The sequence below is a fragment of the Stenella coeruleoalba genome, assembly GCF_951394435.1.
Source record: "Stenella coeruleoalba genome assembly, chromosome: 15".
In the NCBI taxonomy this organism is placed as follows: Eukaryota; Metazoa; Chordata; class Mammalia; order Artiodactyla; family Delphinidae; genus Stenella; species Stenella coeruleoalba.
The window spans coordinates 68,295,536-68,318,823 of record NC_137161.1 but is presented as its reverse complement, the minus strand read 5'-3'; the positions used below and the strand labels follow the sequence as shown (position 1 = coordinate 68,318,823).

Sequence of the window (23,288 nt, the reverse complement as noted above, 5' to 3'; positions counted from 1 at the left end):
CGCCAAAAAGACAGACCTTACACTGAACAAGTAATTACGACAAAGTGTGATGAGTTTGTTGATGGGACACTAGCAGATGATCCCTACTCAGGAATCGACAAGAGCCTCCCTGCGTGGGTGATGGTCTACCGATTTGATGAGGAGGAAGGAGGGAGGCACCAGGAGGATGGGGGGTGCAGGGAGCACGGGAAGGTTTTGGGGTTTCCAGGTAGCTGGCTCCACGTGGGGAAAGCCAGGAAGGGAAGGGAAGGCACTGCATGTTTGAGGAACTGAACGACACTCAGAAATGCCAGTTCTTGAAGTAAGGAGTCTGGGGAGGCAGCAGAGACTGGACCTGGGGAGACTCTGAAAGCCATATATGCTAAGGAACAACAGACATTATCCCGGGGCTGGCAGAGAGCCATCGGGGGTCTTTAAGCAAGAGAGTGACACGATCAGATGCACGTTAAAAAAATTACTCTTGTACCCGAAACAATACATGAGGCTAATGTGTTTCAGTAGTTTCCAATGCTACTCTGCGAACAGCTCTTGCCACAATAAAAGAGAACGACTTTAAAAATCCATTTAAAATTATTTTAATGAACCTCCAATAATAGCGCCCTTCACTGATGTTTGAATATAATCCTCTGTTATTGCCCCATGTTTTTTCTTTCTCTTGCTGCACTCTAATAGCATGCATGAATCAGGAACACTGACAGATACATGCATGCCTTTTAATATCCCACGAGGCATATGGGACTCTGCACACACTCACCGCGGGCCTTTCAGAAGGTGTGGGGAAGGAGAAATGTGAAATCCCTGGGGGGGGGGGGCGGGGGGAGGGGCTCTAAGGCTGGCACCTGCTGTGTGAAAGGCGTGTGCCCAGATTGAATCAGATGAGTGGGTGGTGTATTCATTATTATGTTTATTTCTAATTCACCCTAAGAAAATCAAGGGCAGTGCCTCTTCCCCTTAGAGCTGGTTGTAGAACATCTTGAAGTCTATAGCCCAGTCCAGTCACTGTACTTTGAAAGTCATTGTTAAACCCACATGAGGCATTTCAAGACATTGGCTGGCTGGAAACCATATCCAATATAGAACAGTTGACGGATCCTGTAGATCATCACTAACTATTGTAATCTTTTTGTATTATCAATGATAAGAACAGCTAATTTTTCCTGAGCACCTCCTTTGAGCCAGGTTAAATATTTCTAAGTATTTAACCAGTCAAAATGGGCTCTGGTTGTCAGTAACCAGTACTAACCGGCTAAACTTCAACCTGACTTTGAGTGATCACTATTCTAGAGGTTATAAACTGACAGCCACATACGGTTCATGGGTGTGTTTTATTTGACCTGATTTGTGTTTAATTTTTAAAACTTGTTGCTGACATATTTATAAAAATAGTGAGATTTCATATGAAAATCCCAATGAGGATGGAGCAATGCAGAGCCTGCATGCCCACAGGACCAATCTGGTTAGCCCGGTGCCCAGCTCGTAGAAGGTTCTTAGGAGAAGGTAGCTGTTATTATCATGGATAATATAAAAAGAATACAATAATTAGTAATGAGTCACAGGATCCTCCAACTGGTCCGCTGGAGATGAACACCCACCGAGCCCTTGAGAGCCACCAGCTCCCCTGTCTGCCCCTTTCCCCACTACTCCCACCTCCCTCACTGACATTACCTGCCTGGCCTCTGTAGCTACCTGTTCCTGGAAGGTACCACCCCTCACTCAGACTGTGTGAGAACCAGTGTCTTCCTCTTAAAGAGATTTCTCTCCTTGCCACATTCCTTTGGCCTCTGTCTAGCTTCCCTGCCTGAGCTTTTGACCATGAACTCCACAGCAGTGATTCCCAGCCTGGAGTGTTTATCAGATTCACCTAGAGAGCCCCACCCCCCCAGGGTTTCTGATTCAGGAGGTCTGGGGCAGGGCCTGAGAATTTCACTCCTAAAGTTCCTAGGTGATACTGCTGGTCTGGGGACCACACTTTGAAAAACCACTGCTCTACACGTAAAGAATGAACCTCAAACGTCAGTGGCTCAATGCCGGTGGGGATGCGGGCATTTGCATCTTTCCTCTGGCCAAGTGAAGAGAGATTGGTCCACATTTTGAGACCTCATGAAGAGCCCCACAAAACCCAACTGGTCTGTGTGTGCCACCTTCAGGTTCCCAGTTTCCTGAATGGAGAATCCACTCTTCTCTTCCAGATTGCTTTTTTTTTTTTGCGGTACGCGGGCCTCTCACTGCTGTGGCCTCTCCCACTGCGGAGCACAGGCTCCAGACGCACAGGCTCAGCGGCCATGGCTCACGGGCCCAGCCGCTCCGTGGCATGTGGGATCTTCCCGGACTGGGGCAAGAACCCGTGTCCCCTGCATCGGCAGGCGGACTCTCAACCACTGCGCCACCAGGGAAGCCCCCAGATCGCTTTTTGATCGTTTTTTATGTAACAAAAGTGATGATACTGCCTATGACATGCAGGTGTACACATGAACCCCAAGTGTACACATGGACATTATCTTAGGGACTAGCAGCAGGACTCAACACTGTTCTGCCCCCAAAGACTCTGCACCCAACACAACGACCAACGTGTGACACGCCGCTAACAAAAATCGTCAACTATCCCAGAGGGCCTCCTGCGTCCCGGGCACGTGCTGAGTGCTTTATGCATTATGAGCCTCCCCTGATGGAGAAACTGTCATCATCGCTGTACTGCAGACGATGCAGCAGAAGAGCAGAGAGGGGAAACGACTCGTCCAAGTTGTCCAGATGCAGAAAAATCAAGAGATGGTTCGTTGGACCCACTGCATTCACTGAGGGTCAGACACTATTAGGAATATTGTGCTCAATCCTGTGTCTGTATTTTAAGATGGATGTTGATTACCTGGAGGACATCAGGCACCCGGAGGTGATGTCACACGGGACATGCTTGCAAGTGGAGGAGGGGCGTGTTTAGCCTGAAAATCGCAGGATTCAGGAGTATAAGGATGTGCTACAGAGAAAGAGGCTCTGGTTGATAGAACAGGACCCAGTGGTGGCAATTCTGGGGAGGCTGAGTTGATATCAGTATACATGTTGGCAACAATTAGAAGGACCACAGTGTGGAACTGGCTGCCTCTAGAAGGACCCTGTATCTGCACACCAGGAAGTGTCCAGAGAGAAACAGAATTCATCAGGGATGCTGTGATCCTAAGCATTTGGGATGTGCAGGACTGGCGAGATGACAGAAGCAGAACTACATGTCCTTTGCCCCGGGCATCCTGGTACACCTCTAACGGAGTCAGACTCTGAATCCTCGCTTCCTCACACGCTGGCTGAGTGACCTTGGACAGAGCGCTTAACCCCTCTGTGCTTCCATTTCCTCTTCCATTACATGGAAGCACTTGCTTAATAGGTTGTTGTGAGGATTTAATCAGATGCTATGTGTGAAGTGTTTAATATGGCCAGATAAGTGGCCAAGAAATTCATAATAATGATATCAAAACAAGCACCGTTATCACTGTCATTTTCTTCATCTTAACATCTGAGACCCTCACAATTTCAGGTTTCGATGACAATGTTTATGCTCCCTTTTCAGCCTCAGTCGGTAGTTTTACAACCCATAATAAAGTCACCAGGTCTCCGCTGTACTGAATCTAACAAAGAAATATCCTCCTAGTAGAACCACGGTTCCGATTAATTCAGGGGCAAACTCCTCCTCCCTGTTGAGTCTTTGGGGATGGAAGCACTACCGTGTGCACACAACTGCAGGAAATGTGAGACCTTTACTATTCTAGTAACGGTTCTCTGAGAGCTATATCTACGCCCAGAGCCTCCAGGAGGGCTACCAGCACGTCACTCATTCTGGTTCGCCTTGGGTGGGAGCTGGCTGGTGGTTCTGTCTTCTTTACTGACTCAGATGGAGTGTATATTTCAGAATTAAACTTAAATGCTGTTGAGATAAACAGCATGACCTTTTCAACGTCAGTATGAAGAGAAAATGACACAGTCGAACCAAGGAAAGAACGAGGGCAAAATTAGATTCTTTATCACTGTCCAAGAATGGATCTGAACTCTGCTCACCCAAGAACCATTCCCCAGCTCAGACGGTTACAATAATTGAATCGATAAAACAAAAACTCGATGTCCATGGTCTTTCCCACATTCATAGAGGCCGTGTGGATGGAAAACTCCATTTTTGTACCCACTGCCTTTGAGTATAAATGTGAGCGCTCCTAGATCGAGGTGCACCCCTCGGAGGACACCAAGGGCACACGCACTGGAGAGAGAAAGAGAGTGTTATGATGTGGACCCAACAACCAGAGAGAACGGTTTACTTACGGCTTTCGGCTTATACGGGGGTTGAATCTCTTTGCGTTCAAGTTTCTCCCAGTCAATATACCGGAAAAATGCATGCTCTTTAATGTCACGTTCACCTTCAGGTCCACAACCCAGACGTTTGCCCGGGTGTTTGGTCATCAGCTTCAAGAGAAAGAGAAACGTGGAATTTAATGAATTTCAGGACAGGAAACGTGGGACTCTCAGAAATGATCACTCCTATGAATTAGGGAAGACAGCTTGAGGAAGAGTCCCAACTAATCTTTATTTTTTGCTTTTCATCCCAGCAGTAATTTCCTAGCCAGGTCTTTCTAATAGGAGGACCCGACAGTAGTGCCTGCTGCCCCCCCGTCCCAGAACAAGATCCCTTATGGTTAATCAAACCTCAGCCTGAATGTGGCCCTGAACTTCAAGTTAGAAATGTCACATGATTCATTTTGATTTATGAATGAGGTTTACGCAGTTACTGATGCATTTAATGAGAACAGTTTCAATATCTTCAAATTCCCCTCCTGCCACCACTAGGAAACTGGAGTCTGACCAAAGCAAAGGGCACGTTCATTCAGATAATATTTGCATTTCTCAGTAAAGCACTTGTGAAAATGACAAGTCAGAAGAAAAAATATTAGTCAAATGGACCCAAGTTTCAAGTAATTACTTTCCAAAAGCTCATTAAATAGTCAAAACCTAGCCCAGCTCATTTCTCTTGTATCACACATTACAGTAAACTCCGCTGAGGTTTCTTTGGTGTCCCATTTAAATTACTTAATTATCAAAACCCTCCATCTTTGGGTCTCTGAGCCAGTGCTAAATAACAAGATGAATAGCTGCTCCAAGATGAAACCAGACAGGCTTCCTCTTGCAAATGAACCCAAAGCAGCATGAAAATATCTCTGATCTCAAGTCTTCAGCAAATGCACAGAGAGTAAAGACGGAGGAGTTGATGATTGATTAAAAAAAAAAAAAAAAGATCGGCAAGAGGCCATCAAAAGAAGAAACAAAACAATTGGAACATACAAGACCAAGAAGCTTCCAGGAGCTGACCTGACCCCAAGTAGCCCAAGGCGGTAGATTCCTTAGATTTTTGCCCAGGGCTTCAGGATTATGGGGGAAGGGATGAATCCAGCAATTCACACCTACTCTGTGGGACATTTAGCTCAGCCTGATTCTTGCTACAGATAATTTGTCATCAGAAGCTACCCTCCTACACACACACACACACACACACACACACACACACACACACACACACACAAGCACATACTTTCCCTATATGCTTTACCTTCCAGGGGAAAAATAACTGGGCACTTATGTTCTAAGCTACTTCTTTATTTATATATTATATGCCTGGTCTTACCTGATTCTCACAATAACCCAATGAGTTGGGTGTATTACTTTTTACCATTTGAGTGACAAGGCAACTGACACAGAGATAGTAGATGGCAGAGCTGGGACTGGATCTCACCTCTGCTGACCTCTAAACCTTGAGTTTTTAGAGAAATAGATTACATGTGGTTCCCCAGGGATATCTGTGGCCTGGCTTGGTCAGGAAAAGTTTATGTAGGGCAAGGAAATTGGGCCAAGCCTTGACCTTTGTATAGGATTAGGATGGCAGGAAAGAAAGGGTTACGAGGTCTTGGTTAGCACAGCCAGTAACCCTATCGATAACGGCTTCCGTGTCCTGAGCACTCCCTGTGTGCCCAGGCTCTGTGCCAAAGGCTTCTCAGCTGTAACATATCACTCTTTCATCTCCACAACAACATTTTCAGGCCTCAGAAACTATTATCCTCATTTTCCACATAAAAAAACCAGGTCCTGAAAAGTAGTCACCTACTCAAGATTACACAGCTAATGAGCAGAACTATGCTTTGAACAGATCAGCCTGACCCAGAGTCTTGAAGCTCCATCTTACAGTTTCTTCTTGTTTTCACCCTAACGTGTGGCCAGTTGGGGCATCTGTCTGCTTTAAGTTTGTACAAAGTGGGAATGGTGATCTGAGCAAATGTATGCTAATTTTTTTTTTACGGTGGAAAATAGGGTCTTTAATGGGATGGAAAATAGGACATTTTCAATTGGAATGGCACTGTTTTCAAAAACCTAGCTCACTTTCCATGTAGGCAGGAGAATGCCAGGCGGAGCAAAACCACTGCAGAAAACACCCAGCACTAATGCCCAGCTCTGCTCAGCTCCTGCACGCTGAACTCCTGTGCCCAAAGCCAGCCACGCAGACAGCTGGACTTAATCACTCTTCCGATCTCTGATCACCTCCCAGACAGACCCCCTGGGGCCCGCGGTTCAGGAGGAAGCATTTGGCTGTTCACTTGAGCATCACCCCTTCTCTGGAGCATCAACCTTGAAGAAAAAGCCTACACAGGCCTCAGCCGACACAACTCAGAAAGGTCCGCAAACACAATAGCAAGAAAGTCACCCTCGTTAATCCTGAAGGTTATGGGTCTGAAATTAATAGAAATCTGCTCTACCAGGGAAACTGCTAATTGGAGCTGAAGCTGAATGCAGCTGACCTGGAAAACCCTCTCCTCCATGACCCACTTAGAACCCCAGCTGTCTAAGCAGGCAGAGCTGTGAAGGGGAAGGTCTTGAACATGTATCGAGCACCTACTACTGTGCCAACACCATGCAAAACGCTTAGTTCTTCTGTTACCTCATTTAACACTCTCCAAAACTCTGTTTAATTAAGGATTAATATTCCATTTTCGGAGATAAACAGAAGCCCACAGATGCAAAGTAACGTGCTCAAGACCACGCACCTAGGAAGTGAAAGGGTTGAAATTTGCAAATGGTCTTGAGCTCCAAAATCTGCCACTTAAAAAATCCCCGTCTCGGGAGATGCAAGCTCAAAACACAAGAGGAGGCTAGCATGTAACACAGCAGTGCCAGCATTAGTAATAGTAGGAGTAATGACCCAAGGGTTTCAGAGCAGAGTGCCAGACTCTCTTCTACGTGATTTCCTCGTATTAACCCATCTAGTCATCAGAGAACCTTATGTGCAGTCCCATAGGTGTGTCCTCAATCTGTAGGTGGAGTTGAACAACTTCCCGGTTGTCATAGGGCTAATAATGCTGGGATTTGTGCTCACATGGGGATTTTTGCCCAGAAAAATCAGGATAGGAGAGGGCACATTCTACCTAAAGAGACAGTGGCTTCCAATTCAGCTGACTGATGCCTTACAGGAATGACGGACCAGCATGGACAGATCAGATTTTTCAAGAGAAACTGGACAGCTGAATGTTTATGGGAAATTCCCTGATCTTTAAATGTTGGCAATTTTTGCGGTACGCGGGCCTCTCACTGTCGTGGCCTCGCCCGTCGCGGAGCACAGGCTCCGGATGCGCAGGCTCAGCGGCCATGGCTCACGGGTCCAGCCGCTCCGCGGCATGTGGGATCTTCCCGGACCGGGGCACGAACCCGCGTCCCCTGCATCGGCAGGTGGACTCTCAACCACTGCGCCACCAGGTTAGCCCAAATGTTGGCAATTATTAAACAAACTGAGAGCTCATGTATGACCTCCTCCCTCTCCCCAACCCCGTATAATGTCTACAGGGGTTTGCCCTGGCCTTGTTCCATGCTCTCTCTTGGTGCCAAGGGGCCTCGCTTAAGCTCCTAATGAACCTCTCCATGCTCTGTTCCTCGTCTTCCCTCTCCCCGCCTCATAGCCTCAAAAACTATTTTCAACCTATAAATTTTTTTTTTTTTAAAGAAGATGTTGGGGGTAGGAGTTTATTAATTAATTAATTAACTTTTGCTGTGTTGGGTTTTCGTTTCTGTGTGCGGGCTTTCTCTAGTTGCGGCGAGCGGGGGCCACTCTTCATCACGGTGCGCGGGGCCTCTCACTATCGCGGCCTCTCTTGTTGCGGAGCACAGGCTCCAGACGCGCAGGCTCAGTAGTTGTGGCTCACGGGCCTACTTGCTCCGCGGCATGTGGGATCTCCCCAGACCAGGGCTCGAACCCATGTCCCCTGCATTGGCAGGCAGATTCTCAACCACTGTGCCACCAGGGAAGCCCCAACCTATAAATTTTAAGATGTTAGGGACTGAGACGAATTCACATATGTTTTCCCCAGGGATATTTGCATCCTAACCTATGCAGCTGACACACAAATCTTAGGTGACTCACTGAGAGTGGGAATTTAGGCAGCATGGCAAGGTGCTTCTAGATGGAGGGGCTGGCCCAGCTGTTATAAACCACCTGAGTCTTCAGCTTTCCTTCACCCAAGCCAGCTCACATGGTGTCTGATGGGTGAGGAAGGGCAGGGCTGGGTTGGGCAATGGGAAATCTGCAAACACTCCAAGAATCTAGGACTGGCAGCCCTGGTTTATCCAGACACACAGGTGGGCATGCTCTAACGCTGAGAATGCCCTGGTACTGCTGACTGGTGGGAGGGAAAACTTTATAAAGGCAGCATCCCTGGGCCCTGTTCTCTAGGGATCTCTCAGTGTTGCTTTCGTACTTTCATCAGTTGAAAAGTTACCACATTTGATTAAGATACTTAAAGGCAGTGGTTTTCAAGCGACCTTTTTTTTACAATACAGATGCCCAGACTTACTCTCTGGGGTGAGGCTGAGGTCTGCGCTTTCTGAAAAAGCACTTCAGGTCATCCTGATGGTACCAACGGGGAGGACCACTGGTCTCCAGGGACTCACCCAGGTCACTGTGAGCACATCCTGGCCGCACGCAAGATGCATAACAAGCAATCCTTACCCTAAAACATGTGTCCCGCTTTGTTCACAGGTGCACTCTGCATACATCACAATGTATAAATGTGCGAATTTTTCAGCCATCTGTGGGTTGGCGAGGGAGTACGGGTTTGGGGACACTCAGTTTGGGTCAACTTATCTAGAGAATTCCTTAAACTCAATACTGGTTGATATTTTCTTAGGACAAAAGTCACACGCTCCTAGTATTAACTAACCACGTAGGCCCCAGCGCAGAGTGAAGCTGACAGATTCGTGCCACAGAGCTCTTGTGTACCTTCCCCTGGGTTCTAGCTCTTTGGCAAAGTCTCTGTGCTTCCTACCTCATTCACTCCATTAGCATTCCCCTGTGCTGGCTTAGAGCCTGGAGCCCAGCCAGCAGCAAGATGCTATTGCAGGCAGTCCTCCACGGTGCTTCTGTGCAAATTAGAAAAAAGCTCCCTTTCCTCTGGGCGGTAGCAGCTCTGTACCAGGCTCAGAGGCTGGCAAGTGGGTGAGGGGTGGAGTTCAGCCTCCACTGCCCCTCCCCCACCCTGGGCAAAGCATCCTTGTGCAGGGCACAACCAGCACCCCTGTAGGTGGTGGTCCCGGCCGCAAGCTCTAAGGGGCTCACTCACCCCTTTGCAGATGGCCACAGCTTCCTTGGACATGGACTTTGGATAAGCCACGTTGTGTTCCATGATAGACTGGAAGAGTTCATCTTCATCCTCCCCTTCAAAGGGTGCCTGTGGGACAGAGGATAGGGTGGGAGAAGGAGTCCTGCCTGAACCTCTCCCAACTGCCCCAAAACAACAAGCGCTGCTCCCTGGGGTCCACAGCGAGGCCACACTTCCAGGGAGAAGATAAGGAAAACTGGTGAACAGACTAGGGTAATAACCCCAAGGTCACGGAAGTCATAGACGTTCAGATCTGTGAGCTGGTATCAAGCTGACACTTTCTCCTAAAGAAACCATGAGGGTGGGGATGGGGGAGGACTTTCCTTACAAATCACTTAAAATTCAATTACCTGCCCAGCCAACATCTCATACAGCAGGACTCCGAATGCCCACCAATCCACGGACTTCCCATAGGGCTGATAAGCAATTATCTGGAAAACAGAAGGCATCTGTCAGGGAGACGGCAGGTTCTTGCAGCGGCTGAGACTGACTGAATAGGCAGTTCTTTTACAATAAGACTGGAGCATCCCTGGGGGCAGGGTGGTGGGGGGGGGAGAGTTCTTCCTTTGCCTGTCACCTGCCTATTGTGAAAGATTAAATTGGCTGACACAGTCCCAGATGTGGGTCTCTGTCTAAAAGAGTCAACAGGGAGCCCAGTGTCCACCCAAGCTATTTCTTTACCTTAGGAAGATGGACATCCTTTTGCAGAGATACCCGCAGGCGGGGAAAACATCTGTGGATGTCACATTGCCTTTTTAAAGCACCTAGTGTGGTTGTGTTATTTTCAATTTTAATACAGTGAGCGTGGCATTTTAAAGAAGAAAACCCATCTTCGTTTCTCATTCCTAAAGTAATAACATTTACACAACAATGTGAATACATTTAAGGCTACTGAACTGTATGCTTAGAACTGGTTAAGATGGTAATGTGCTTTTTTGCCAAAATTAAAAAGACTTTTAAGTTAAAAAATGTAATAGCATTTATTCCTATTTTACTATTTATTTAAAGATATAGATAAGCTAAGAGAATGCAATTAAAATCACCCATAATCCTCTATCAAGAGAGAAATTATGATTGGTATTTGGTCTGTTTCCTTCTAGGTTTTTTTCTATTAATATATATTAAGCTCTGCATGTAGGCATGTGCTTTACATGAATACTTTAACGTGGAATTTTAGTACAGGATTTTATTCATTTAGAATTTCCATGCTAATATCTGTACATCAATATAACCAGCTTTTACCTCTGCACAATGTTCCATTGGATGGATATACCAAAATCTATTTCATCAATACCCAACTGACTGGGTTCCTTCCACGTAATTAGATATCTGGACATTTGTTCAATTTGTTTTTCCTTAAGATAAATTCCTAGGAGTAGAACGGGTGGATCAAATGGTACACATAGTTTTCAAGGTTTTGCTATTTATTACCAAATTCCCAGAGCATGGCAAAGTCTCGAACAGCTGTGTGACCATCCATCAGGATGTAGGGGTGCAAAACTCACTGTATCAGAGGGATTAGAAGGTGATACAGCAAAGGTTAAGGGCTGAGGATTGAGGGCCAGACAGTCCAGACTTGGAATCCTGACTGCCGTTTCCCAGCGTGTGACCCTGGGGGAAGTTACTTAACTTCTCTAAGTCTCAGTTTCCTCATCTACAAAATGAAGTTTATAATAATATCTCTGTCATAGGGTTTTCTGAGGATCAAAGAGAAATATGTGCCTCTCACTTCTTATGCCCTCGAAATGTCAGCTATGACTCAAAAGTTCTCTAATGCAGCCATGGTTTGTTTTACTCAACACGTGTGTCTGAGCAACCTTGGCTATAAAGTAACTGTCCGTTTATCCAATTCCATCTCCCACCTCGGCTTCTGCCCTGAAATCAGAAGTGTCCTCTGAGGAGAACTGACCTCAAGGGATGACGAGAAAGCTTTCTGGGAGAACACATATTGCAAGTGTTTTCACACTTTTTTTTTTTATAAAATCAATTTCATAAGTATATGCAGCACACATTTAACTGTTAGGCATCCTATTTTCTCCATTATTAGGAATAATGCAATACATACTCTTGTATGTCTTTTACTACACGCAGGCACTATCTGATTAAATACAAATTGAATAGAGAGGTGATCAGGTCGTTAAAAATACGAATCTTAAATTTAAGAAGAATTGTCAAATTAAACTCCCAAGTGGCTGTGCTCATTTATACTCTCAGCGCTTGTGTGTTAGAGGATCTGTTTCCCCCCCACACACCCTCACCACTTTTAAAGTACTTCATGTCTCCTTCGATCCTCATGACAACCTAACAAGTTAATCCTTTTACAAAGGGAAATAGAGCCTGTGCGAGATGAAAGAAGTAGCCGGAGGCGATGGGGTTATTGAATGGCAAAGCAGGGGGACACCTGACCTGAGTTTATTCCCCTCCCCAGCGGGCTGCGGGCTGTGAGCTGGAGGAGGATGCAGCTTCCCCAGTAACACAAGTCGGGGCTCCTGCTTGCCGGCATCAAGAGCACCCAGGAACTTTTGAAAACCACAGATGTGGAGGCCCACCCTGCAGGGATTCTGATTCCATGCACCTAGGGTGACGCCTGGACATCCCCATTTTAAAAGCTCCCCAGGTGACTGTTAAGGGCAGCAGGACTTGTGAACCAGAGATCACTGAACTCGTGGCAGATCAAGGAATTGTGTCTGATGTCCTAATCAGCAAAATGATAATAAAGCAATGTATGTCACGTGGGGATAACTCCATTGGGTCCTAATAAAGGATTAAGTGCTTAAAGGATTACTTTCCAATTCCTCAAGTAATACACAAATACATTTACCTTGTGAAAAATTTAAACAGTACACAGATTAAGCTAAATTCCCCTCTACGACGGCCTTATCCTCAGAGGTAACCAATGTTGTAAAATCAGTCTGTAATCTTCCAGATTTTCTATACTGTTGCCTGCATAGCTACATACTCATAAGAAACATATAGCAGTGTTCTGTGTATTAGTGTTATTTTCCAGAAATGGTGTCATATTGTATTTATCATTCTGTAACTTGCTTTTTTTCTCTCAATGGTATTTCCACATCTGCATATACAGATGCCTAATAGTATTCCATACTATAAATCATTCAGTCTATTGCCCATCCCTTAATCAACAAACATTGTTCAAGGTAGTGCAGACAGGTGTGCTCTGATCTTTGTAAGGGCTGAACAAGATTTCTTAATATGCAATGTAGCACTGTTCCTTTATTGATCGTCTTTGAGGTTGCCTTCCGTTTTTCATTATTTCTTTGTTAAGATTTTTTTTGATGTGGACCACTTTTAAAGTCTTTACTGAATTTGTTACAATATTGCTTCTGTTTTATGTTTCAGTTTGTTTTTTTTTTTTTGGCAGCCAGGTGTGTGGGATCTTAGCTCCCCGACCAGGGGGAGCTGCACCCCCTGCGTTGGAAGACAAAGTCTTAACCACTGGACCGCCAAGGAAGTCCCTATTTTTCATTATTAAAAATAGTGCTGCAATGAAGAAAGGACTTCAAACACATATCCTTCCACGTATGGAGTGTGTGTGTGTGTGAGTGTGTGTGTGAGTGTGTGTGTGCGTGTGTGTGTGAGTGTGTGTGTGTGTGTGTGTGTGTGTGTGTGTGTTTTGCAAACTAGATTCCTAGAAGAGGAACAGCTCTGGTAACAGAGTATGCAGGTTTTAAATTTAGTGCCGAGCTACTTAGTGACATGGGGCCTCCCATCACCATTGTTACATATGAAGCCTTAACAGTCAGGAGAAGAGGAATCTAGAATGTCCATTTCCCAGACTCTCTGCCAAGCTCTCAGTTCCTTTCCATAAAAATCCAGTAACAGATTGCAGAATGCCACCTTTCTGAGCACCAATTCAGAGAAAAAGGAAGGCTATCATCTGGCACAAATTTTTGTACCATGACATGTTGGGGAAATCCATTCTGCAACTGACCGTTTCCTTTGGGAAGGAACGGGGAGGCACTAAAATAAATCTTCACACTTTCATTTATATCTTAATCATAGGAAGAAAAATTCTGAGGCTTTTAGGATTTAGCACAACTACTGCATACCTATTAGTACACAGACCCTGTGTCATAAGTCAGTCCAGAGAATCGATCTATCCCTTTCCCCTCCCCCTCCCTCCCTCCCTCCCCTGAACAAATGTTTCAGTGTCAAAATTAGGAGGTATCCTATGGCCGTGAGCCATAGCAGCTTGAGGAAGAATTTTACTGATGTGTGGTGGATGGTTCTTTTGAGTTTTATTTAAATTTTCTCCCAAACCTTGATGTATTTTGGGCCTGAGCTTCTGGATGTGTGCTAAGCTAATTTTCATGTGTGATCGCAAAGGAATAATTTAGAAGACAGAAGAAGGATCAGCCTGAGGTTTGCTTGTCAGGTACCCCCTGAACCTTTCCCAGCTCCTATGTGGCTACCTAGGGCCCCGGGGAGACATCAGTACATCAACACAACACAGACACGCCTTAGGGGTTGGCATCAGCTCACCTCAGGGGCGATGTAGTCTGGAGTGCCACAGAAGGTCTTGGTTGTCACTCCGTCCCAGATGTTTTCCTTACACATGCCGAAATCAGCGATCTTGATGTGACCCTCGGAATCCAGCATCACATTGTCAAGTTTCAGGTCTCTGTGCAGACAGAAGATTTAGAGATTTAATTAAATGCTATTTATTTCAAGTCAACCAACAGCCACTCATTATGCGCCAGACACTACAGCAGGGGAGTTGGGGGCACAGCCGTGGGTACAACGCAGCCCTTGCCCTCCAACAGCTTATAATCTGGCAGGGAGATACAAGGGTGCACAAACCCCTGTGCTTTGCTTTTCCTACAGAGCCAACTGTGCCAAGCGTCTCAGAAGGACACAGTGAGATGGCAGCTCTGAGAAGAGTGATCCACAGACAGCTATATAAAGGACAGAAGCTTCCACAGAAGCTTCCTGTATCCAGGAGCATCTCCAGAGTTGACCTCTGCGACTTCAGGACCGCTTACATTTCGTAGGAAGATATGTTTTACACACATTTTTATTTTTAAAAAATCTCTGAAAATCATGGAGAAAAAAATGGAGAGCATCTTATTTAACACCAAGTGCCCCAAGCTCTCCTAAGCCAGTTCCTAGGCCATGAACCCAGGAGTTTCTACTGATTCTTTCAACCAAAAAATATGTGTTGCACACCTACTATGTGACAGGCACTATGCGTTGAGTGAGGTATATACTATGAACAAGATAAACAAGCATCCTGCTCTTGTTAGGATTAAATTCTAGTGGAGGGGAAAAGACAATTACCAAGTATTCAAATCTATAAGCATGCTTATTATAGCTTCTGATGGATGGTACGAAGGAAATAAAAAGAATGATGAGATGGACAGGAACTGAAGGAGGTTACTGTAACAGAGTGTCAGGAAGGTGTCACCTCCATGGAGTGATGTCCTAAATGACACGGGCTACACTCCCATTCTTTTATTTCATCCATGTTGATGAGGAGAGTTTGATGTTTGTGGACCCTTGCACACTCCCAGTGTATCTGAAGACTCTGATATCATCACACTTTCCTCCTCCCTAAACATTGACTCCAATGTCATCACTTGGTGTTTCAGCATCAGTGAGTAAGGACGATCTATGGGCCAGACTTCCTCAATCCCATGAGAAATCCAACTTCCTCAGAGGTAAAGGGATCTACTGTTCAGTTCAGATCTCTCCTTTAAATCATCTTCACTGGGTGGTGGACATCTGTGGCTTCTGCCTATTCTAGCATCCTGGGGTGAGAGCAACCTATTATTCCTTTGAAGAACCACCTTCCATGATTCTCAAGCCATTCTCAAGCATCCTAATATTCCTCTGAAGAACCATCTTGCCTGATTCTCAAGAACAACCTTCCCTGATTCTCATGGTTGGTGATGCGGCTCTTAACTTCTGGTTCCAGGAGTGGTCATGTGGTCCTGTCCTGGCCAGTGGAAATCCTGCTGGTCATAGTGACTGGTTCAGGAATGGCCATGTGACCCACTATGAGCTACTCAAAGCCTCTGAACATCAACATCAGCCCTGGCATTTTTACAGATACCATCAGGAAAGAGATGAGCTCTTTTTATACTGGGATGGCTCAGGTGGTAGAAAGTAAGTCTAGAAGTGCGAGGGTCACAGATGGAGAGAAGAAAGCTAGTATAGATAACGCAGAACCTAGAGAAAGAGAATAAATGTTCATAACGTCATTTGAGCCACTGGATCCATCCAGGCCTGAAGTGAGATCTGCCTCCTGGACTTTTCAGTTGTGTCAGCCAGGAAATGCCTCCTTTAATGTAAGTTAGTTTGAATGTAGTTGCTGTCATCATCTTCAACTAAACAAATACAACCTGAAAATATATCCTGGCATCTCCTATCTATGTCTGTGAGGTCTCTTCATCCAAGGGGAAGCTCACTTGCACCCCAGTGTTTACCAACAGCAACATTCCACGATCTCTGGTGCTGTCCATGGTGCTACCCATATCCAGCCTTCATGTTTCTCTACAAGCCACAGAGGTCTCTGAAGGCCAGCTTGGAACTTAGAAAAGCTGACTTTGCAGACACTTGTTTCACCTAAACATACCAGGTCTGCATGTGATTTGACTGACGGAGATCCATGACATTCCCCTCAGCTTGACCACATGCCCCCAAGGAGGCAGCTGGGGCAAGCAACTCTGGAAGTGAGGACATCTTCATCTATTATAGAAAAGGAGCTTGAGGTGCTAAGAGCCAGCAGGTCATGGGGCTGGAGCACGCCCTGGTCATATTCACTGTCACATAATAGTGTTTTGATAGCCCACTCCATTCTTTTGTTTAATGTAATAAATCTTCATTCCTGCTTTCTAAAGGGGCCTGGCCAGATGTTTCATGTTCACAAATCCATCAAGGGCAAAATCAACACACATTCCAGAGACGGTAATCTACAAATCAGACACTAAGTTTGGAAGGGTCGTTTGTCCTCCCCGCAACCAACATCTCCAGCCATGGTCCTCAGAGAGCGCAAGTCTAGCATGATTCCTCATCCTCTTTACTTAAGAACTGTCCAAATAACTAGAGATCCAAATGAAGAAGAGGGGCATTTATAACATTTAAAGACTTTACCAACATGAAACCAATCTCTATGAAGTTAGAAAACCATACATCTTCTGTCATGTAAATTTTTTTTACAGTTTTCACTTGATTATCAATTGCAAACACTGTCTCCACTGAAGTTCCTGATTGTGAGCAACAAAAACCAACTCTGACTATTTCAGCCAAAAAAGGAATTTTTTAAAAGGGAATTGGAGAGCTCAGAGAATCTCCAAAAAGGCGGAAGAATCAGATTTGCAGGCTACACAGCCAGGAACAATGCCTAATTGCAGCACAGAGATGCCCCAGCGAAGATGCCACTGATGTCACCACTGGGCACAGACTTCATCCCTTGTTCCATGAAGCCCTAGCACTGGGCTCTGGATGCTGTTGCTAAGAACCGCTTCCCCTCATGCCTCTGGAAACCAGACATAGCTGATTGACTATGGCCCCTCTCGATTCTAAAGCCTGTTTTCTTGGTCACTAACTTCTGATTCAAGGTCTTCAGTGAGTGTGATGGGCAACAGAGCCTGAGTTGTGCATCTGCTCTTCCTACAGGGAGGCTGTGAAAGTATCTGGCACGTTAAATCTTTAGAGGAGGATATGGACTCCATTCCTACTCACAAATGAAAGGGGTTCAGATGTTGAGTGGCTTAAAAAAGTGATCAATATGCCCTAAATGTATAAATAATGGAGGAAGAAAGAGAGAATGTGTCGTGAGCAGAAAAAGCTTTGCATTTAGGCAGGTCTAGCACCTAGAATGCTGATCTTTGCATTTTATGACTTGGACCAAATGGACCCCAGCTCCCAATCCAGCTCCCTGCTAGACTGGAAACCTTGCCTTCAATCCCAACCCTGTTGGCAAGGACTCTAATCATTTCATCTCCTGTTTCCTCCACTGGGACTGGATTTTCTTCCAATAAACTTACAGTCCTCTGTTTAATCTTCTCGGCAACGCTTGAGTGCCTTGATTCTATTCTGGTGGAGGTCCATCTCGTATAGGAGTTAGGTTCAAATGTCAGCACGTAAGGTGAAAGCCATGTAGAGTGAACAATTACCCATGATCCCCGGTTTTTTGGGAAGCACCAGAGAAAGTCACGGGCTTGAATTTGGGGTCATGTCGTATGGAAGATAATGTGTACCTTTCAACACCAGAATTGCATTCAGCACAAGATGCTCCCGCCATGACAGTCAAAGGAGAAACGGGGAATTAGAGGCTTCACAGGTCCCATCTCACGCATACGTGGTGACACATATTCATTGAGGACAAGCGTGGGCTGAATGACCACACAATTTACAGTTTAAATCATTATGGTTACTCTCTCTGTTTCTATTTCTTCACTGAGATCACACTGTGCCACGTAAAGCCACTTGGCTTCCTGACCTTCATTCCTCCATTCAGGAGCACACAGGCAGAGGGGGGACTCTATGCATTCCGGATGTGCTACTTCACGGAGTGAAAAAAAGCCCCAGGACTCTGCAGGCTTCTGGCAAGGCCCTCGCCTTCCATCCCTCCATCCCACCAGGGCCCACAGCCTCACTTCCAGTTTCTGCCTTGAGATCACCAAGGCTGATCTCTTTATGCCTTTTAGTCCCATATCCTTCAATTGCTTTAGTAAGACCAGGCCTCCGAGGGTCTTCCCTAACTCTTCAGACCCTAATCTCATGCTCTGTACAGAATGACAGGCAACCCACCACCACCCAGCCCACACCAGACCCCTCCCCTGCTTGACTTTCCTCCATAGTACTTCTCACTACTCGACAGACTGTATTGGTATGATTTACGTATCTGTCTTCCACCACTGGAATATGAGTTCTACAAAGGTGGGGCTTTGTCTGTTTTCTTCACGCTGTATCCCCACCATCTAGACGAGAGGTCAGCACATGGTAGGCTTTCAATAAATGTTTGTCGAATGAATGAATGAACGAAACGGACTCTGATGACTCTTCAGGATCTTTTAAATAGACCCTCGCCCATGCCAAGTGCTCTTTGGAAGCCCCGTGCCACGCGCCAGCCTCCCTTGCATGACAAACCAACGCAAGCCTGCACTGTAATGCCATTTGCATCCGTGTAGTGTAAGGAGAACTGTACACCCTGGACTCACTGACAAACAGCAGCCCCAGGCTCCTTGCATGAGATATAAAATGGGCTGACTCATCCGGCTATGATCATACACTTGCTCCTGCAAAAACGGGCAAATGCCAAGTCCTGAGCTTAATCCTGTCTTTCAGGGCAAGCTACTCAGAGATCCATTTCCAAATTATAGTTACATAGCAAAAAAAAAAGAGAAAAAAGGAAAGAAAGAAAGAAAGAAATTTGTTTCCTAATAATATGATCCAGCACATTCTGCCAGCCACGATTCTTTGCTTGCTCCCCAAATGTGGGATTCACGGGTGAGAGAAAGAAGGGCTGGTCCCCAGGGGTGAGCCCCCTCCTCTGAGCAAATGGTCTCACATTCGAGGCTCTGAACCATCACTGGAGGAAGATCTGTCATCGTATAGAGCTGCCCAAACTTTGCCAGGGCAGTGGGCAATGCTGCCTGGCAGAGCACATGCCCAAGTTAGCACTGGAGGATTCCTCCCCCACCGTGGATTCTAATTTTAAAAGCAGTTGAAGAAAGAGGCAGGGAAGGGAGGAGCTTAGGAACCAAGGAGACGGGAAGTACAGCAGGGTTCACTTACCGGTAAATGATGCCCTTGCTCTGTAAGAAGAACAGACCAATGGCGATTTCCGCAGCATAAAATCTGAAATTAAAAAAAAAAAAAAGCAATGCAGAAATTCAAGGACACCATATGCTTGGCAACTCTCAGAACTCAATACAATATTGAACTGGGCATAGGGCATTAATGTTCCACCATGGACGGTCAACCATACATCTCATAAAACGAAGTATGAGAGTTTGGACGGATCAACAGGGTTTACAGAGCTTGAGGCTAAGGACGAAATGCGGTGGGCAGAGGTTCAGCACCTGCTTGGTGGGGAGGAGGCCACGGGATGCGATGAACTGGCTGGAGAATGATCATTTCAGACTCCAGCATGATAACGGCTAACATCTGCTGAAGGCGTACCATCAACCTTGCATCATTTCAGGTTATCATCTGATTAAATCTAAATAACAATCCTATAAGGTAGGTGACACTATTACTTCCCTGTTCCTCAAATGAGGAAACTGAGGCTTAGTGACATGAAATAACTTGACCAAGTTGTACAGCTAATGAATGGCTCAGTCAGTATTGGAAACAGCACCTGGCTAGAGCATAAGCTCTTCGTGAAGGCCCGGAAGGAAACAGATTTTTGAGAGAACCAGAAAGCCCCGTTACAAAGGTTAGGCAGGCCTTTGGGGAGCTCTGTAAAATGTCCTGACAATGCATCTTGTGTGATAATGGAGCGAAGGTCAGTGGTCAATTAGATGTCAGAACTACAAGAAGAGCCAACCCATTAGGACTGTGCCAAGACACACAAATGGCACGACCTGGAAGCAAGAGAATGCAAACCCTATCAGAATTAGTGCTCATGACCTGGGCAGGTGGGAGGAGGGGGGCAAGGCTGAGCTGAACAGGAGTCAGCAGGCCTCTGAGATGATGGGATGGTGCCCTAGATGAGCCTCCAGAGCCTTCTAGCAGGACGATAAGAGCCCAGCAAACTCCCTAGGAGAGGTTAGCTCTGCTGATCCTATGACTTGCCGTGCTCCTGTTCTCCAACAGCCGGGAGAAACAGGATGACATTTGTGTTCTAAAGAGAAGAGACCAGCTGCCTTGTGGACTGAAGGGGACAGCATGAGCTCAGCAGGGGAAACAGATTTCCAAAGACGCAGAGTCAGTCTCTCCACCCCAAGAGCCACAGAGCGTAGTCTCTACGCAGCTTGCGCCTTCACCTCCCCGGAACGAGGGCATCTCAGAGGGAGAGTGGTGTCGGACAGAGAACGTGAGCAAAGAAGATCTGGGTCAGAATTCTGGATCTGCCTCACACTAGCTCTGTGACCTTGATCAAGTCTCTAAAAACTCTCTGGGCCTGGCACATAGTAAGCTCTCAATAAACATCAGCAAAGGAATACACAAAACCTACAATGACATTCCCCGAGGAAGCTATAGGGCTTTCTTCATGAGCCAGGGGCAAAACGTAGAGATAGGGACTTCCCTGGAAGTCCAGTGGTTAAGACTCCGCGCTTCCAATTCAAGGGGCGTGGGTTCGATCCCTCGTCAGGGAACTAAGATCCCACATGCCACGCAGCAGGGCCCCAAGAAACTTAGAGATAAAGAAATAGCTGTGGCTTTCAAGCTTCATGTTCTTAGCTGGTGTCAAGAGAGAAAGAAGTATCCCGTCTCAGCAGAACACCCTTTGCCCCGGCCATGTATTTCTCAGAAGCCCAAGATGTTTAAAGAAAAAGCTCAAGATGTTTAAAATCCCTATTCGACTAAGAACCCAAAAGAACTAACCACCTACCCATTTATCCCAAGGGAAAAGCACAGCACCAGTTCTCACTTACACAGCGTGAGGTTCCTTGAACCGGCCCACTTGTTGGATGTGGTACATGAGGTCGCCACCATTCACATACTCCATCACAAAGTACAGGCGGTCCTGGGAGAAGACAGCAAAGAGCAAAGTCAGCCTCTTACAGTTTCTTGGGGTCCAAATGGAGAGCAGGTAATAGCTGGGATTTATGATCAAAACCACCAGGACTCTATGACAGGTTGGGTGCACTGTTTCCCCAAGCGGAGTATTTGTGCCACTGGAAGTATGCAAGTGACCACAGGCAGTATGTGAATTGTTTTCTTAAATTAATAATGCTAACTTTATACTTGTCGGTACTGGAAGATATAATTAGCACGTTAATCTTGTGACTTAGTGGCTATCATTGTTTAGTAAATCTTATTTTAATAAACAGTGGAGACTATTAAGTGAATCACATACAGGTAACAGGTAAGCTGTGGGAGCCAGCCTCCACCATGTCCCCTGTGATTTCCACTGCCCGGTGTTCACATCCTGGTGTAGTCCCTTCCCTCTGAGAATTGGACTGACTTGTGTAACCAACAGGATATTGTAAAAATGACAGTGTGTGGCTTCCGGGACTGGTCGCACTGTGAAATATGTGTTTCTGTTTTACTTATATATTAAGGTGGCTGGGTCACTGTGTAAAAGGGGGTTTGCTGTCAAAAGTCACCAAGCTATTGTACGGGGCTGTAAGACCAGGAGGAGGGTAGCAGAGAAGTGATGTGTAGGGCAAAGGGTCCCTATGAAATCAATATAGGATTTGAAGTCTCTTTCCACTACTTACTAGCTGTGCAACAGCTGTTACTTAACCTCTCAGATCTCCAGCTTTCTCTCCACCTGTAAAGTGGACACGACCCACCTGCCCATAGAGTTAAGTACCAAGATGACGTATGTAAAGTGTTCTAACAATGACGGCGGCCATACAACAAAGGTTTAATCCACCACTAAAAAAAGTCTTCCTTACAGTGCACAGAACTTTATCTTACATACAACAGTCATGTGTGCATTTATCAAATGTGTATTGAGTGTATAATAATTAGAATAAAAACAACGAAACGAAGCTACCACCTTGCAAGCACGATGTGACTAAGCTGAGCACTTTACATATTGTGTCTCATTTATCTCTGAACAACCCAACATGACAAACATTACCTTTTCCCCATGGCAGGATTTGAACCCCGGGCAGGTTGGTTTCAGAGTCTACACTTGTAACCTCGTATTATGCAGCTTCCCGTGTAAGGTTCTGACCCAGACATTGTATGGATGTGTGGGTGTGTCCTCCCTTCTGGGAGCTTCCAGTCCAGGGGAGAAGAGAAGGGACGTCAAAAAAAGCTGGCAGACCACAAGGGACGGGTACAGGTTAATCAATCATTTTTGAAATGTCGAAGGACTTTCTCAGCCCGATTCTACTTCACCCTCTCAACATGTCTAATGAGAGGCAGAACCCTCCACTCCAAGCCATATGAGGTTTGCAAAAAGGTCGCTTACAAGTTAGTGGCAGAGCGGAGACAGTCAGCCAGAACTGCCCACACCCTGCCCCTGGTTCTTTGGGGGTTTTCTGATAGAAAACAAGCCTAAAAATAGCATCTGTCTTTGCTGCACATTGAAGAGAACCAAAACACTTGCTTTTAAAAATTATTTTTAAAACTAGCAGATGGCATCGGCCACAGAGAGAGAAGAAAGTGAGGGAGAGATTTCAGTTGCTTGCTTTCTGCTTGGAAGAACTCAACTTGCCCCCCCAGACTCATTAGTCAGAATCCCCACATCAGGGAGAGAGCTCCACGGTGGGTAATGCCACGTTCTGTGGTCTGTTTCTACCACTCACTGTATTCGGGGCAACCCTGACATCCGTCATCTTCGAACTGTACTGAGTGTGGTGTTGGCACACCAGTTCTTCAGCTATTAAACATTATGGTTGGCATCTTGTTGTCCTTTCATTTTCCGAGCAAACACTTAATGATGCCCACTCTTCGCCAGGCTCTTCTACTGCCAGAGATGCTACTGGGAACGATCTGTGGTGCCCGATGTTAAGGATTCCCCCAGGCAAGTGG

The 23,288-nt window shown here is 45.9% G+C and overlaps 1 protein-coding gene across 2 annotated transcripts in view; it reads right to left on the bottom strand.

Annotated features, from left to right (window-relative positions):
• PRKCB (protein kinase C beta) overlaps window positions 1-23,288 on the bottom strand; it is a 312,009-nt gene that overhangs the window by 22,819 nt on the left and 265,902 nt on the right. For both annotated transcript variants that reach the window (XM_079899045.1, XM_079899044.1), the window contains exons 11-16: window positions 21,233-21,324; window positions 19,428-19,490; window positions 14,169-14,307; window positions 10,016-10,096; window positions 9,627-9,734; window positions 4,300-4,440 (exon numbers count right to left, since the gene is read on the bottom strand). In XM_079899045.1, coding sequence (XP_079755171.1) covers window positions 4,300-4,440; window positions 9,627-9,734; window positions 10,016-10,096; window positions 14,169-14,307; window positions 19,428-19,490; window positions 21,233-21,324 — 624 coding nt within the window. The remainder of the gene's footprint in view (window positions 1-4,299; window positions 4,441-9,626; window positions 9,735-10,015; window positions 10,097-14,168; window positions 14,308-19,427; window positions 19,491-21,232; window positions 21,325-23,288) is intronic.